Source organism: Rissa tridactyla, chromosome 9 (assembly GCF_028500815.1).
Source record: "Rissa tridactyla isolate bRisTri1 chromosome 9, bRisTri1.patW.cur.20221130, whole genome shotgun sequence".
Lineage (NCBI taxonomy): Eukaryota > Metazoa > Chordata > Aves > Charadriiformes > Laridae > Rissa > Rissa tridactyla.
The window spans coordinates 25518135-25534710 of record NC_071474.1 but is presented as its reverse complement, the minus strand read 5'-3'; the positions used below and the strand labels follow the sequence as shown (position 1 = coordinate 25534710).

General features: G+C 43.8%; 1 protein-coding gene across 6 annotated transcripts in view; it reads left to right on the top strand.

Annotated features, from left to right (window-relative positions):
* Nucleotides 1–16083, top strand: part of DOCK11 (dedicator of cytokinesis 11) — an 87795-nt gene extending 71712 nt beyond the window's left edge. For all 6 annotated transcript variants that reach the window (XM_054215619.1, XM_054215617.1, XM_054215616.1 and 3 more), the window contains 9 exons: nucleotides 1098–1204; nucleotides 2159–2281; nucleotides 3718–3831; nucleotides 5529–5675; nucleotides 6732–6942; nucleotides 7285–7475; nucleotides 8038–8138; nucleotides 10741–10879; nucleotides 13427–16083. In XM_054215619.1, the coding sequence (XP_054071594.1) occupies nucleotides 1098–1204; nucleotides 2159–2281; nucleotides 3718–3831; nucleotides 5529–5675; nucleotides 6732–6942; nucleotides 7285–7475; nucleotides 8038–8138; nucleotides 10741–10879; nucleotides 13427–13549 (1256 nt within the window). In that variant the 3' untranslated portion in view covers nucleotides 13550–16083. The remainder of the gene's footprint in view (nucleotides 1–1097; nucleotides 1205–2158; nucleotides 2282–3717; nucleotides 3832–5528; nucleotides 5676–6731; nucleotides 6943–7284; nucleotides 7476–8037; nucleotides 8139–10740; nucleotides 10880–13426) is intronic.
* The last annotated feature ends 493 nt before the right edge of the window (nucleotides 16084–16576 follow it).

The window sequence follows — 16576 nt, the reverse complement described above, 5'->3', positions numbered from 1 at the left end:
AGAAATATGACCATAGACGGTACAGAAACCTACAGAATAAATCGGTCAGAATTCAGTCAAAAAATGAGAGTACAGCCTAACTATACAAATATGTAAAGAACAATCAGAAACAACACATCAGAGTGTTGGGGTTTAATGCAAAACAGGAAGGAAGGAGAGACTTGTGTGTTCTCAAATAACACCGCTTTGCAGGTTTTCTTTTAAATGTCTGTTCCACAGTTGATATATTGACCCCATTTCTCATTTCCATGTAAGGGACTAATTGTTGAAAAGGACAGTAAACATTTCAGAAAGTTAAGGCTGCATGAAAGCCGATTACATGCACTGCCTTGGCTGGAAAGGTCTTAAGTGCCTGGCTCGGCTGTTGGAGTCCCTCCAAATTCTGTACTTTGTGTTGGCTAATTGGGAAAAATCAGGACTTGTTTTTCTGTTACATACGCACATTTCACATGGCTGCAGAGGGGAGAGTATTGAAAGTTGGCAATTCTTTTTTTGTACCCTGGAGGCTTCTCACCACAACCAGTGGTAAAGGAGAACTTCTAAAAAAAGAAGAGGAACAAATCCAAAGGAGTATCAAGTAAATACATTGAGTTATCTCTGTCACTGGCACCTTTACACGTACATAGGCTGGAAAGGGTTCAGTAAAGGCTGAACTACTCAAAGTTTTGGGGTGCCTAAAAAACTCTGCTTTCTGCTAAGAGTGTACAGTCCCGTTCACCTGCTACCTAGTTCTCCAGCATCCAGCAATAGCTTACACCTTCCATCTTCTGTGCAAAAACATACAGTTGTCCTTCTCTCCTGACTTTCAGTTGTTTGCAGCCCATTGGGTTGGTCAAAGGTGACTTAGAGATAGCACACTGGGAAATCTGTTGTGCTTGGCGTTGTTAGGTAGATAGTAGTACTAGGGATGACTCCCATGGCAAAAGGCTGGGGAGGTTCTGACGTGTCTCATATAGCAAATCACTAGCAAAAATGGGAGTCAGGTCCCCTGGTGCTTCTAGGTTTTTGCTGTCAGCCAGACTGCTTCCCTGGCCATTGAAGTGTGACGCATTTGAGATATGTTACGCCTCTAATCCATTCGCTTTTGTCTAATACAGAACTCTTCCCCAGTGGATGCACCGCCTTCAGGAAAATCACTCCCAACATTGATGAAGAAGGTGCAATGAAAGAAGATGGTGGCATGATGGATGTACATTACAGTGAGGTGAGGTCCACAGGATATTTCATCACTGATTAAGATTCAGTTTTAGACTTTGTTCATGTGAGTTCTAACAAATTATAGTTGTGAACTGGCATCTGTAAGGAAGACTGTTCCATGGCAATTTCCAAGAGAAATCTGCATTGAAGGATTTTCTGTGTGCAATTCAATAGGTAAAATGGGCGTAAGTTCTTGGTGCCTTTGAAAGGCTTTTCTAGCACTGAGACTGAAAAAGCTACACTTAAATCTTTGTCTGCCATGTTATGCAAATGCTAATTCCGCCAGCACAGGGCAGCGCAGCATGATATTTCCCAGGAGGGACAGAATGCAAGTTGAGCTCTGCCAAGCGAGAGGTCAGCTTGGGTTCCCCTTGAGTTAGGGCTGTGCTGCAGGACACCACCTTAGCAGAACAATCCAGAAACCGTGGCAGGGCACTGGGGAAGTGGGTAGATCCTCCCGTGAGTCATAAAGTCTCACAATTACTTCTGCAGCTTCCCCGTACAATTGTGTTGGGTGGGCCATGTGGCTGAGCGAGGTGGCCTTGCATCCCGGCTGCCCAATTGCCCATTCATCAAGACTAGGCTTGAGGATCCTTAGCATCACATCCCACTGCTATTGCACATGTGTTCTGTGTTCTTCGTAGACATGTGTCTCTGACTTCCAGTGCTGTCATCTCCATACCCTCCAAGAATTTTGGCATTCTCCTGGGGAGGTAGCTACATAACCAAGACATACCTGCTGTCTGTTGTGCTATAGATTTATTAAGAATGAATGAACTTTTGAAAAATAACTTGTCCTTTCCCACCTCCACCCCCCAGAATTTATAATACCTTTGGAAAGGCCAGGAACACACAGGGTGTGGCTACTTATACCGGAACCTGTTAAAGTATCTGAAGTTAAAATGTTTTTCTCTTCTAACTTGGACTGTTATTAACAACACCCATTTGGTTGCTCTCGTAGGAGGTCCTGGTAGAGCTGCTAGAGCAATGCGTAGATGGCCTGTGGAAAGCAGAGCGTTATGAAACAATTTCTGAAGTTTCCAAACTGATCATTCCTATTTATGAGAAGCGGCGTGAATTTGAGGTAGGCATTTTGAACTACTTTGCATCCATCGGGTAACTTCGTAGATCACTACGAATCAAACAGGAGGCTCTTTTATTTTTGAAGTTATGAGTTAATGAATTGGTGACAGCAAAGACCACACTGCTTCATTACTGGTGATTAAAGAAATTAGTGAAAGCAATGGAAATTAGTGAAAGCTGTGTGGCCAGCAGGTGGAGGGAGGTCATCCTCCCCCTCTGCTCTGCCCTGGGGAGGCCACATCTGGAGTGCTGTGTCCAGTTCTGGTCTCCCCGGTTCCAGAAGGACAGGGAACTGCTGGAGAGGGGACAGCAAACGGCTACCAAGATGCTGAGGGGACTGGAACACCTCTCTCATGGAGAAAGGCTGAGGGATTTGGATCTCTTCAGTCTGGAAAAAAGACGACTGAGGGGGGACCTTATCAACGCTTATAAATACTGAAAGGGTGGGTGTCAGGAGGATGGGGCCAGTCTCTTTTCAGTGGTGCCCGGTGACAGGACAAGAGGTAACGGGCACAAACTTGACCATGGGAAGTTCCACCTCAACATGAGGAGGAACTTCTTTCCTGTGAGGGTGGCAGAGCCCTGGCACAGGCTGCCCAGAGAGGTGGTGGAGTCTCCGTCTCTGGAGACATTCCAAACCCGCCTGGACGCATTCCTGTGCCACCTGCTGTGGGTGACCCTGCTCTGGCAGGGGGTTGGACTGGATGATCTCCAGAGGTCCCTTCCAACCCTATGATTCTACGATTCTATGGCCTGGAGGCTAATTATTAAAGCTGAAGACACGGAAGACTTCTATTTAGTGAATGGTTCTCACCTTCCTTCCCCTAAAATAAAGCTTTCATCATCCCATATGCTCATCAAAGCCAGATTCTTTATGAGACTTGTGTGTTTTAAGGGTTAAAACCAGAGTAAGAACTGTTCAGAGAAAGGACTAGATCTGCAGGTAATTCAGTGGCAAGTGGAGAGGAAGGCAGGCAGCTGTTACCAGCCCTCACCTCCCTCCTTCCCCACACCTGCTTCGGGAGGCTGCTGCTCACTGCCCCCCTCTCCCATGACCCCCTCCACACCAGGACAGCATCCAACTCTATAACTGAAGCCAGGGGAAGCCTTGACCTATTTTTTAATCATAAAGCTGTTTTTAATCAAAAAGAGAATTTCTGGGTAAAGTGCTGCAAGCTGCTCTACCCTTAAAGGCTCAGCCAGGGACCATGCTGAGAGAGCGGGCTCAGCCTTCTCTCTAGGGACAGGGACATTACTGCTGGCTGTGCTTCAGACTGAGGTTTTTCAAAGAAAACGGCGTGAGTTCAAGCTCTTTAGAAATTCAAGTTTGAATTCTCCCGAAGGATTGTGTTCAGATATCTCAGTAGCTTCCAGTGTTAGCTAGCATTTCCTGCTTGCAAAATCTTGCTTTTAGTGATGTCAAGGTTTGGTTTCCAGAAACTTACTCATCTGTACAGAACACTTCACGGAGCATATGCTAAGATATTGGAAGTAATGCACACGAGGAAGAGGCTTCTTGGAACCTTTTTCAGAGTGGCCTTTTATGGACAGGTAAGTATATACACCGTCTCTCCAGGCATCCTGTCCCCTAAAGCCGCTGCTCCGTCGGATCTGAAGCTGAAAACCCTGCTGGCTCCTCTCCGTGAGTGGTTTGGTATTGCGCCCCAGAGCTGAGAGCTTCTGTCTCTCTCCAGGAGCACTTCGTTTATTATAAAGTTTATGATTCTGCTGGTGGGATTTTCGTAAAACACCTCAACAGTAAGGAAATGGCTTATTGGGTTCAGAAAACACCAGGGTTTGGGGTTTTTTTGTAATTATAGTTACAAACACGATGTAGTGTGTATAGTATATAAGCAGGAGCAGTATATAACCATAGCATATAACCAGTAGTAGTTAACAGACGTTTTCTTCTACATAAAATTGCTGCTCCATTCTGGATTTTAGGAGAAGGTGGAGGCAAATGATGTATTAGTGTTGGTTACGTGCTTGTAGAGGTAGATGGTATTTTTTGGAAAATGGACAAGATCTAGAGCTCAGAGTCCCAAAAGGGCGCATGATCTTATCATATCTTATGAAGTCTTCTGAGCCTGAAAGCAGTTGCATTTTTATTTTTATTTTCTAATAAAGTGTGTTACCACTCATCTCCCTTGTGCCTCTGAACTACCTGCTTCTGTCTGTGGACCCATAACCATGGGGGAGATGCAGGACCCCTCTTTAGAAATTGCTATGCAGATGATATTAGCCCTGCCTTTCCTGGTTCCTTCTTTCAGAGGAGATGATGAGTACCCCTGAAACCATCCTGGGTTTGTACCTTTGAAGACCGCAGTCATTACACACAGAGAACATATCTAAGCATTGGCTTTTGCTGCAGCAAACGTACATTTTATTTTTGTCCTCATCTTACCTTCAGCTTTGCATATGTAAGAAGTATATAAGGTTAGCAGTAGATAAAAGGAAACAACTGCTAGCTTGGTTTTCTAGAAGCTGTAGAAATAACTGGATCAGCTCCTAAATTATCTCTGTAACGTATCATCCTGACAACCAATAGTTGTTGGTTGTAACAATCCAGTTATGTACCTTAAAGCTTTGCCAGCTTTATATGCCGGCTACGGAGAGATAATTCTAACACTCTGTCACAACCTCTGACTGGAACAGCTTGCCAAAGCGTGAAGCTTTTGTGCTGCTTCCATTACAGGGAGGACTAGTGATGCGGGCACGACCTTTAATGCAATTTTTTCTCTATTTACAGCAGATACACCAAGTTCCACTCCCCTGAATACAAGAGGAATGAAAGCAAAGGACACACATTTCTTGCTTGCTTGAAGTCCCTCTCAGCCTACACAAAATCCTTCTCTTTATGCTTTTCTTGTGGCTCTGCTGTCAGGGCTTCTTCAATATATGTGTCTCTCTGCTCCTTCTCTGTGCCTTGTTTTTGTGGGTTTTCTCCTGCTTTACAGCCTTCCTAAAAGTCAACCATTGGCCAGACCTCTCTTCCACATTGTTTAGATTTCTCACTGGTCATACTCAAGCCTTTGTGCTCCCAAATGACGTGTTTGTGTTGGTTGAGGAATGTTATGATTTTTTTTTACACAATTTTTGAAGGAACCTATTAAACAGGACAAGTTCAGATCTTCTTGATGTTCTGAAATGTTAGTAGAAAGTTGCTTTCAAAGTAGCAAATCTAAAATAAAGTTTTCCAAGCAAAGAAACCCAGCTATTCCTCACTACTTGTTTGTGATTAATGCTAGACGTTCTTTGAAGAAGAAGATGGGAAGGAATACATCTATAAGGAACCCAAGCTGACGGGCCTCTCAGAGATCTCCTTCAGACTTCTTAAACTTTATGGAGAAAAATTTGGGTCGGAGACAGTAAAGATTATCCAGGATTCTAATAAGGTAGGGTTAAACTGCATGAACAAGGTAACGGAATGCAATTAGCAGTGAACACCAGAACCACATACTCGAGAGAGCACTGATGAATGTGAGAAAAATATGGAATGTATTGGAATACTGTTCAGGGCCTGGGGCTGCGCTGCTCTGAGCACTGTGCCAGCAGAGCACAGAAGGGTGAGCTCTGCTCTGTGGAGCTGAAGATGGAGGTGATAGAGCATCCCTTCCTTCTGCCAGTCAGAACGGTGGACTGAGCCCTGTCTTCTGCCCTCTTACAAGCACCTGGCGTCCGACTGCCTCCGTGCACCCGGGTGCTCCTGTGTGGACGTGTTGCGTGGCTTGACACGTTCTGGTGCTGATCTGTCTCCCAGGTGGAAATAAATGAATTGGGAATTACAGATGGGAAATTGCAATCCACATCTCACTGAGCCCTGTTTGTTGGGAGGCATTAGGAGCCAGCACAGAGGAGCAGATGACTGGAAGCAGAATTAACTTCTTGTTGTTGCTTTGACACTGCAAGTCTAAAAGAAAATCCTTTGTGGCCTTGCAGCCATAGCTCCTTCCTTGCCCTGTGGCATATCCATTTATGCACCCTGCGAGGGCTGTTCACGCCCTGGGGATGCAACCATGGATGTGTCTGGGTTGCTAAAGACAGTGCTGGCGATCCCAAAGCTTGCTTTGTGCATGCCACAGCGCAATACTGCACGAGCGCCAGCTCACAGCCTGGAAGCAACATGGTCGTATGAGAAGGCCTAAGTAGCTTGGGCAGGCGCTGCATTGGTGGGTGGGGTGACATGGCTGCCTGTTGCAGATGCAGCATGTTTGGCCCCAGAGGAGGTATTTGTTATGCCAGCCCTCATGGTCCTGTGTGGCTGGTAGGGGACAGTCTAGACATCGCAGCCGAGGTCAAAGGGAGGCGCTTTTGTGTGTCATTCACCTGCATGCGATGGGGCTAGGTCAGCAGGGAATCAGTTTAAATCCAATCCCAGCAGATAAATTCACCAATTAGAAGTGAAGTTGTTAACCTTTGTTCTTGTAGTGACTAACCCGCTTACTTCACAGGTCAACATTAAAGACCTTGATCCTAAGTATGCCCATATTCAAGTGACTTATGTGAAGCCCTATTTTGAAGACAAAGAAATCTCTGAGAGAAAGACTGAATTTGAAAGAAATCATAACATCAACAGATTTGTATTTGAAACGCCTTACACTTTATCTGGAAAAAAGCACGGCAGTGTGGAAGAACAGTGTAAAAAAAGGACTATTCTAACTAGTAAGTACAAGCACCTGAACATGAGACTCTATGTAATCAGCAACTATTTCTAGACAATTTTAGCTCATAAAAATATCCCAAAAGAGTCCAAAATTCTCTCAGCTATTTAATCAGAATTGTGGCAATAATATTCTGTTTGGTACGGGGAAGTTACCTTATATTTCTGTCTGCAGATTTTTACAGATTAATACACCGTGCTGGTAAATTATAGCCTTGTTTGGGATTTCACACATCCTGAGTAAAACCCCGAGGGCAAGGGTCTGCCTGTGTGTGTTCGTGAAGACTCCTCCTATTTGCTGCATGACTTTTCAATCTCTAAACTTCCTTTGCTCTTTCTGCTAGCTTTGAACTCCTTTCCGTACGTAAAGAAGAGAATTCCAGTCAATTACGAACACCAGGTTAATTTAAAACCAATTGACGTTGCTACTGATGAAATAAAAGACAAGACAGCGGAGCTGCAAAAACTCTGCTCCGCTGGTGACGTTGACATGATCCAGCTGCAGCTCAAATTGCAGGGCTGTGTCTCTGTGCAGGTAAGGCTTGGTGCCCCTTCAGAATCGCGTTATATACACATTTCAGAGTGAGTCACGTTTTCACATTTACTTTCCAGAAATCATTAACTGCCTCCTTGGCAGCACTGCAGCCATCGACCTGCCAGCACAGCTTGCCCTGCCACGTACAGGGGTGCGTTAGCTGATTAGTATTTGTGTCCAGTGATGTTTGCGGTGTCAAGTCCAGGTGTAATTGCACCTTGGCTGGCTGTGGGTGAATGGTGAAATAGGCTTAATTCTTGAAGCTTGTACAGTAAATATCAGGCACAAATAGCCTTTTGGTGAGCCTGACTTCTGAAGCTGGATAAATGACCTTAAGACTCAGACCATACTGCTTTTCCAAACAGAAATAAGAGAAAAGTATGAGGAAACAGTTTGCATCTCTCTTTTTTATCTCCGGTGGCATTAGTAATGGAGAATTGGTGCCATTCAAATAATATGCTAATGGTTCTTTTTAAAAAAAAAAAAGTTATTTTCTTCATAACTGCCTTTACAACTCAACAGAAGTTCTAGCATAAGTGATTTCTTCCTTCTTTGGTCCTAGGTTAATGCTGGCCCCTTGGCCTATGCCAGAGCTTTCCTAAGTGACAGCCAGTCCAGCAAATATCCTACTAAGAAGGTGAATGAGTTAAAAGAAATGTTCAGGTAGGATTTCTGATGTAATCAAAACTAGCCAGCTGGCTGAACATGGGACTTGCTTTTCTTATTTTTGTCTGTCTCCAAAATCAGCAGATGCTGAATGCTCAGATGTGCCTTATAAAGATCCAGGTCTCACAGGGTTGTGGGTGCTCAGACAGATGAAAAAAGACAATGTAATGACGTACGTAGAGAGTTCCTAAACTCAGGGCTGTGATCTCCCTAGGGAGATGTACCTGGACACCTGCATCAGCGGTTTGTGTGGGTGTTGGGTGTTATAGTGTGAAGAAAGTATGTTTGAAAACCAGAGGGTTGGCAGTCTGGTGCTCAGGGATCTTTCACATTTGCATCGTTTCCCAATCTTTCCAAATGGATTTTTTTACTATGTAATGACAAACATGAAATATTTTAAAGCAAATCCCTTTCCAGTTTATGGGGGACCATCATTCTTGCTTCTGTTGCTAATAATTGAAACAATACGACTCACTCAGGTGTTTTTCTAACTCCTGTCCCTTAGGGTAGGTTTTGCCCCCCACTTGAAAGTGGCCCCCAAGATATAATCAGGCAGCTCCTGCTTCACCACAGGATGGTGTGCCTTTCACACGCTACTTTCTGAACCTTTTGGGAGCAACCAGTTGCCCACCAGCTCCTGCAATCATTTCTGGATGCTGGTGGCTCCCACTTTGCCCATCGGTTACTGTATGGAGAAGGCAGCATTTGGGCCAATCCTGTTTTCCTTAAGTGTATTGGGTAATGTAGCAAACCATGGAACAAGCAAGGGAACAATCTCTGCAAACCTGCCACATGTGGATGCAGAACAGAGGGAAGGCGATTTTACTTTCCAGCCTTGCAGTGCAGCCAGAAGGGCAAACACAATCTCTACTTCATGCAGAAGATCCCGGAAAATCCCAGTTGTGCTTCTATTTTCATTACAGTCAATAAAAAAGGAGAAATATGTGTGTGAAATGAAGCGAAGAAAATGAGTAATAGTAACCAAGAAACAATATTACAGCTCCCTGTGACCTCAGTTTCTCTCTGGAGGGTGTGCCTGCTGTTAGCAACTTGACCTCAAGCACACGTGCCCCGTCACATCCATCCAGATAGAATCATAGAATCATAGGGCTGGCAGGGACCTCTGGAGATCATCTAGTCCAACGTCCCTGCCAGAGCAGGGTCACCCACAGCAGGTGGCACAGGAATGCGTCCAGGCGGGTTTGGAATGTCTCCAGAGACGGAGACTCCACCACCTCTCTGGGCAGCCTGTGCCAGGGCTCTGCCACCCTCACAGGAAAGAAGTTCCTCCTCATGTTGAGGTGGAACTTCCCATGGTCAAGTTTGTGCCCGTTACCTCTTGTCCTGTCACCGGGCACCACTGAAAAGAGACTGGCCCCATCCTCCTGACACCCACCCTTTCAGTATTTATAAGCGTTGATAAGGTCCCCCCTCAGTCGTCTTTTTTCCAGACTGAAGAGATCCAAATCCCTCAGCCTTTCTCCATGAGAGAGGTGTTCCAGTCCCCTCAGCATCTTGGTAGCCGTTTGCTGTCCCCTCTCCAGCAGTTCCCTGTCCTTCTGGAACCGGGGAGACCAGCACTGGACACAGCACTCCAGATGTGGCCTCCCCAGGGCAGAGCAGAGGGGGAGGATGACCTCCCTCCACCTGCTGGCCACGCTCTTCTCGATGCCCCCCAGGATGCCATTGGCCTTCTTGGCCACGAGGGCACATTGCTGGCCTGTGGTCATCCTGTTGTCCCCCAGGACTCCCAGGTCTCTTTCCACAGAGCTGCTCTCCAGCAGGTCACCCCCAACCTGTCCTGGTGCAGGGGGTTATTCCTCCCCAGGGGCAGCACCCTACGCTTGCCCTTCTTGAATTTCATAAGGTTTCTCTCCACCCAGCTCTCCAGCCTGTCCAAGGTCTCTCTGTATCGTGTCACAGCCTTCTGGTGTGTCAGCCACCCCACCCCACCCCCAGCTTTGTGTCATCAGCAAACGTGCTGAGGGTGCACTCTGTCCCCTCATCCAGGTCACTGATGAATATATTGAAGAGGACTGGGCCCAGTACTGACCCCTGGGGAACACCACTCATCACTGACCTCCAACTAGACCCTGTGCCCCTAATCACTACCCTCTGAGCTCTGTCTTTCAATCTGTTATCTGTCCACCTTACTGTCCATTCATCAAGCCCACCCTTCATATGAGGATGCTGTGGGAGACCGTGTCAAACACCTTGCTTAAGTCAAGCCTTACTTAAGTCAAGATCTGTTGGTCCCTGTGCCTGACCGTGGCTCCCTCTGTTCTGTGACCCCACGCGCAGCTGGTTGGGCTCAGCTGGGGTCTGCAACCTGTGGGTGGTCCTACAGGTCGGGGTGAAGGTGCGAGACCACCATCTATGGAGGACCCAGCTCGAAGGAGCTCCAGCTGAAAGCCTAGTGCCTGTGTTGCAAGTCCTCCCCATTCCCTCATCCACTGTACCAGGGATGCTCCTAGAATGTGACTTGTCCCAAATATGGGGGAAAAGGCGGGGGGAAAAATGAGATTTGCCTATCTGGTTGTTTGCCTTGGAAGAAGACTGGTCTATCGTAACACCCAAAGTTCATTCCTTTCCTCCCCAGGAAGTTTATACAAGCCTGTGGAATTGCTCTGGAGCTCAACGAGCGACTCATTAAGGAGGATCAAGCGGAGTACCATGAGGGGCTGAAATCAAACTTTCGGGATATGGTGAAAGAGCTTTCTGACATCATCCACGAACAGGCATGTACTGCGTGGCAGGAGCCCACGGGGGTGGTTCTCTGTGCTTGAAACTAGATAATGCCGAAAACTAATTGATAACGTGAGCACTCTTCATGATATTTAGCTAAATACAAAAAGGCGAGTAACTGAGCGTGAAAAGTAAACAATACACTTGGTGGATTCCTAAAACCAGTTTCCCAGGGTGGAAGGTTGCAGCCTGGTGTTGGTATACAGCATGCTTCAGGGTGGAGTCTTCGCTGATGCATACCGTTAGTTTCCTGGCTGCCGGGGTCATCAGAAATCCCATGCCAGGTTTTGCCTCATGTTTTCTACATCATAAGAATTCTGTGATAAGTCACAGGTTGAAATTCTCTGGCAAAATTTCCGTTTCCTTGGTTATGTCCAGCTTAAGTTCTTTTTTTTTTATTTAAAGGATTAAAGGATGTTTTCTTTTAACCTTGGCCTAGTGCCAACATGCCATTTGTATGCACTGATGAAAAATAATATGAAATATAAAGTTAATAATTTATCTGACTTATGTTTTAATGTTTTCTTGGATCTTCCTAGGAAAATACATTTGAATAGTAGCATCAGAGAGGTGAGAGGTTCAAAGAACAGTTGCAAATTGACCTAGTATCGTGCTGTGAAATTAGATGAAAAATGTCTTTCTGAAGGAATCTGCATACTTCTGCTCTTTAAAAAGAAAGCTCATTGTGGATTTATATTATCAAGCACGTAAGATGAACAGTACAGACTGCATTGCGATTGATAGTTCTTGACGTTTAGGAGAATGTTTTCAAAATCTCCCTGTTACTCCACATACAGTCCGTGTGTGACTTAATTAAAATGGCAGCATTTTAAGTTGCTAAAAAATATATAGGCAAATGCCACAGTAAGTTGAGCAGCTGCTCAAACGAATGCAAAAATGGGCAAAAGAATACAGCTGCACCAGGCTGCTATTTGTAAGTTAAGTTTATTTACGATAAAATAATGCGTGTAGGAATCAAACAGAGTCTTGTTGTGGAAGAGTACAGTTTCATTTCAGGGAAAGAGTCTCATGATGGGGCTGAGCGTTGTTGTAGGATTGTAAGGGAGGATCCGTTTGAGAATAAGGGACTGCTGCATCCCCCCTCGCTTTTGCTAGATTTCCCTGCTGTTCTGCTCCTGACCATCATTTTCTTCGTGTGCAAACTACTAATTTTGCACATTCGGCACGCTCATTTTTTTCTTGTACATTACCTGCCACGTATACCCCACGGGTGAATTTTGGTCAGAGGTATTCATTCACAGGAGCTGCCACCTGCTTATTGTAAGCTGTTTGCAAGCAGACCTTTCCAAGACATTTCATTTGCATGCAGCTGTTGGAACTTTGGTGGTTTCTGAATTCTGCAATAGTCAAATCAAAACCAAATCGCTCATTTCGTCCCCGTCGCAGTACAGTAGTTGAGATTATCTTAGAACAAAGGAGCATTGTTAAAGCACTCCCTATTATCTTGATAGATTTACAAATCCACTGTCGTGTTGCCTTTGGTTAATGGGCAAAATATTAGAGCAACTGAAACGTCGCAGGAAAGGGCTCACTGGGAAGGATATACTTTTCACTTCTTGTATTAGATCAAAAGGCAGCTTAAAAGATCATGTTTACGAGCACTGTTCTTTATGGTTGTACAACATTATGTAGATAACTGCTGGCTTGAACTTACGTATTGCTATCAAATTACCTAAGTCTCTAACAAATTAAACTTACTGGAATGCGTTTTCCTCTTCTGCAAAATTACGCAGCTAAACATAAAAAGTATGTTACATTAATTCAGGGCTGTGGTTGCAAATAACATACGTTTTTCTAAACATTGTTAGCGCCCCAGAACAAGACAGGCAGTGCACTTGGTTTGAGATGGCAGGGAAGGTGGGTAACTCACGGGGTCAGCCTGTGGCCTGTCCACAGATCCTTTAGGTTAGGGAAACATAAACACCGAAAATTGACAAACTGCAGCTGAAGACGTACAGGAAGCCTCAGAGAGCGGCAGAAAACTAGATGTCCAGAAACTGTTTCTGATGGCCAGTCATCTCAGTTTCGCTCATGTAAATCCAGGCTAACTGACTTGTGACTGGTGAACCACAGGGCGAAAAAAAATTACAGCTTCAGCTCGAGAGCAGCTCCACCAGTCCAGGCTGTGAGACCATCCTTCAGGTGATACGGCACAGGATCTTGCCACCTGGCAGGGATGTAGTGAGCGTTTGCTGTTCTTTAGCTGTAGGAACTGCCCGTGCTTCCCAAAAAAAGCTACTATAATTCTTCTACTGCTAAGATATAATAAAAAATTGCTATACAGACAATTGTTTCTTTCCTAGACTAAAAATAATCCAGTAATACGTAGAACAGTGTATATACGAATGCTACAGAAATTGCTAAATTACTCTTCTTTCTCATTTCTTTGTTATGCTGCCTTTGCGAAACAGCTTTGAACGCAAGGTTGGATATCTCTTTTGCATACCTTCTTTAAACAGCTTGATTATAATAATGAACCGAAACTTTTACTGAATCTGTGATTATTTTGTTTCGTCTAGATCTACCATGAAGATACGATGCATTCGCCGTGGATGCATGACTCCCTGCACGTCTTCTGTGCCATCAGCGGAACATCTGGTGATGGAAGTTACTGTTCGCTCAGACCCACTGCTGAAATTTAAACATATCAGTCGTATTTTACAGAGCTTTCTCAGGAATACTTGGAACCGTACAAAGGATGTTTAAGGAAATACATGCTGAGCAGCAAAGATTCAAATTTCCCCCCAAAAAAAAAAGTTGCCATGCTTTCAAACAGGGTGCTTGCTTATTTTGCTGAGCAACGTTGAAAGTGCCTGGACATTGCACCACTGTGCTTGTTTTCTACTATTATTTTTTTTCAAGCTAACTGTGTAACAGGATATGGAAAGGCAGTTATCTAAATATGCATTGAATCGCTGAACTATGAACCATGAATTGAAATGGTAATGGTACTATGTAAAGTTGTACAATGGAATATAATAAAATGTAAAAGTACTTTGTAAATAGAAGGAGCATAGAGTCTATAGAAATGAGCATTATATCGTATTTGCTGCTAAAAGCTTTGTTAAAGGAGAAATCGTAGTCACTAGTAAGAGACCTTCCTCTTTTAAAAAGTGTCTTGGGGCCCAGGTGCCCCTGCTCCACTCAGACAATGAGAGTAAACGTGCCCTAGTCTGGAATAACTAAAACCTAAATCAGAAATGGTATTTTTTTGTACATCCTCTGAGCAGATTAATTCTAAAGTAACCTCCACGAGAGCCGAGCCTGATGTAGCTGATTTCAATTTTGGCTCCCCTTTCACCACCGCAGGAGGATGGATTCTACTCGCTGAGGACAATGTAAGAGATTTGTCATTTGACACAAGTTTTTCTATGTACCACTCATGGTCTCACACAAATATAAACTCGGAGGACACCTTAAATTGAGTTGGGAATTATAAAGTGTTTTAACACCTTGCAGAAAAAATCTAATAATCTGTGAGACGTGCTTTTTAAAAAAATAAATGCGGCACATCAAAATAACTCATACAAAATTGAGGGGGTTTTTTAACATCAGATGACATGCATGTTCCCTCCTGTTAAACAGATCTGTTTTCTGAAAGCCTGTTATTTTTGTCTTGGTGGTTGGAGAAAATGTGTTTTCCAGAGTTCTTTTATTCCTTCTTCCCCTCCCCAAAGCAGGAAGAAGAAAACAGATCAGTAATTCTTTTATCCAGCAGCATTTATAACATCTGCGTTTTCCAAAATCCCATTAATTGTAAATATGGTTCCAGTAGGATGGGGTTTTTTAAGGATATGTACCAAAATGCCATAATAAAAGGGCTCCAGCTGGGTATTTAGCTTGGCTGTAGTGGCTATAAAATATCAAGCTCCTAATTTCTGTAACAAAAATTACCTTCAAATAGTAACTGGACCACATTCCAAGATGTTCATTGTGCATGATTCTAAATAGCTAAAATTGTCTTCTGAGAAAAGAATGTGTGATCCGTAAATTCACCCATTCGCTGTTGCTAGCCACATACAGATGTGCCCGTGTAACAAAGAGACCGTGTTTCTGCTTGTGCGTGCTTTTATGCCAGGCAGGCTCTAAATTTAGCTTAACAGAAAGAGGAAGAGAGACTAGTACGTTTGAATACGGTCACTACCTTATTGTTTTTCATCTTTCAACAAATAATATTTGAAGGCAGACAGTGAGAGTTTTCCAAATTACTTGACTAAAAGGTGATGAAGACGATTAATAGTGGATACATTACGAGATTGTTTTGGAGGCAGTTAAACTCTCCGCATCAGGACTAACGGTGTATCTTGGACACAGTCAGCAGTGACGAGGGGTGGTCATCCCAAAGCTCTTGCACTTATAGCCTTTTTAAATGCTACAGCTAGCCTAATAGTTTTCCTGGAATCGCAGTGAAATTCTGATTCATGTTTTTTGATGTCTTTAATGTTCTGAAATAACACTGTAGGCTGGTTTTTCAATGGCTATTCCTATTCTAGTGAAAATTCTTATTCATATCTTCGCACGCCTTTAATGATTCAGGAGGAATTTTTGTCTGAACTTCTCAATTTATTGTTGGTATTGGAGTTGTCCTGTCATTTCAATTTAATGTACCGGGAAGCTGTCTCGGTAATTCAGCCAAAAAAAGGTATTTAACACCCATCCAATTAGGATATATATAGACAGTACAGTTCAGAGTACACGCTTTTATGCAGTTTTGATGAGTTAACAAAAATGACCGTGCCCTAAGGATTTGCCTTCTGTCCTGCAGGTAAATAATGCCACTGGATTTTTAACGGAAAAATCTCAAAGGAAAATTTTTCCTTTTTAGGTGGGTTATAAAAAGCCTGGTAACAAACCAGCTTGGGTTTTCTTTACGTTTCCACCAATCTAGAAATTGGTGGTCGTTAGGGAGTGGTCATTAGATATTTTACAACTGTATCTGGATGACGGTACCAAGAAGTTGTTTACATTTTCTCTTCCTGTCCTTTTCCTACGCAATTGTCCCAGTGCAAAGAAGTCCTTCAGATTTTTTCTTATTTCGGGCTGAAATAGCTTAATTCACAGATACATCTGGAGAGTGTGCTGTATACGTGCCTGTTATATGTAGCTGATGCTCACATTGGGTGCTTCCTATTTGCTGCCTTTTTTTGGAAGAATATAACTGTTTATTGTTCTTTAACACTTTTGTTTTTCTTATACCGCCTAAGGAATGTCGGGAGTTTTTTGGTCTGTAAAAATTCGTAGATGTATTTCAAATTATAATTCTTTCTATGTATCAGTACAGCTACGCACGCCTGTGTTATCTGTGCACCTCTGATTACTTGTGCTGCAAAACTGCAGTATGGCACATCAAGTCTTCAGAAGGGATGCCCTGGAAATTTTGCATAGAAGGAGAAATAGGATAAAGCATCCGTCGGTGAGGATTAAGAGCACTTGGCTGCTCTCCGTATCAGGACTCTTTTGGGTAATGGTACGTGTTGGAGCCAAATTGTTTGCAAATAGGACATATAAAGCAACACAGGGCCTGCCAGCAGTTTATGTGCCTGAACCTGCGTTTAGAGATTTATACACCTAGACAGAGTAAGCAAAGCGTAAACATTTACTCTCTTCTTTGGCTTACTTCTTTTGTTTAGAAAGTAGTATCTTAGGACAAATAATTTCAGATTTACATT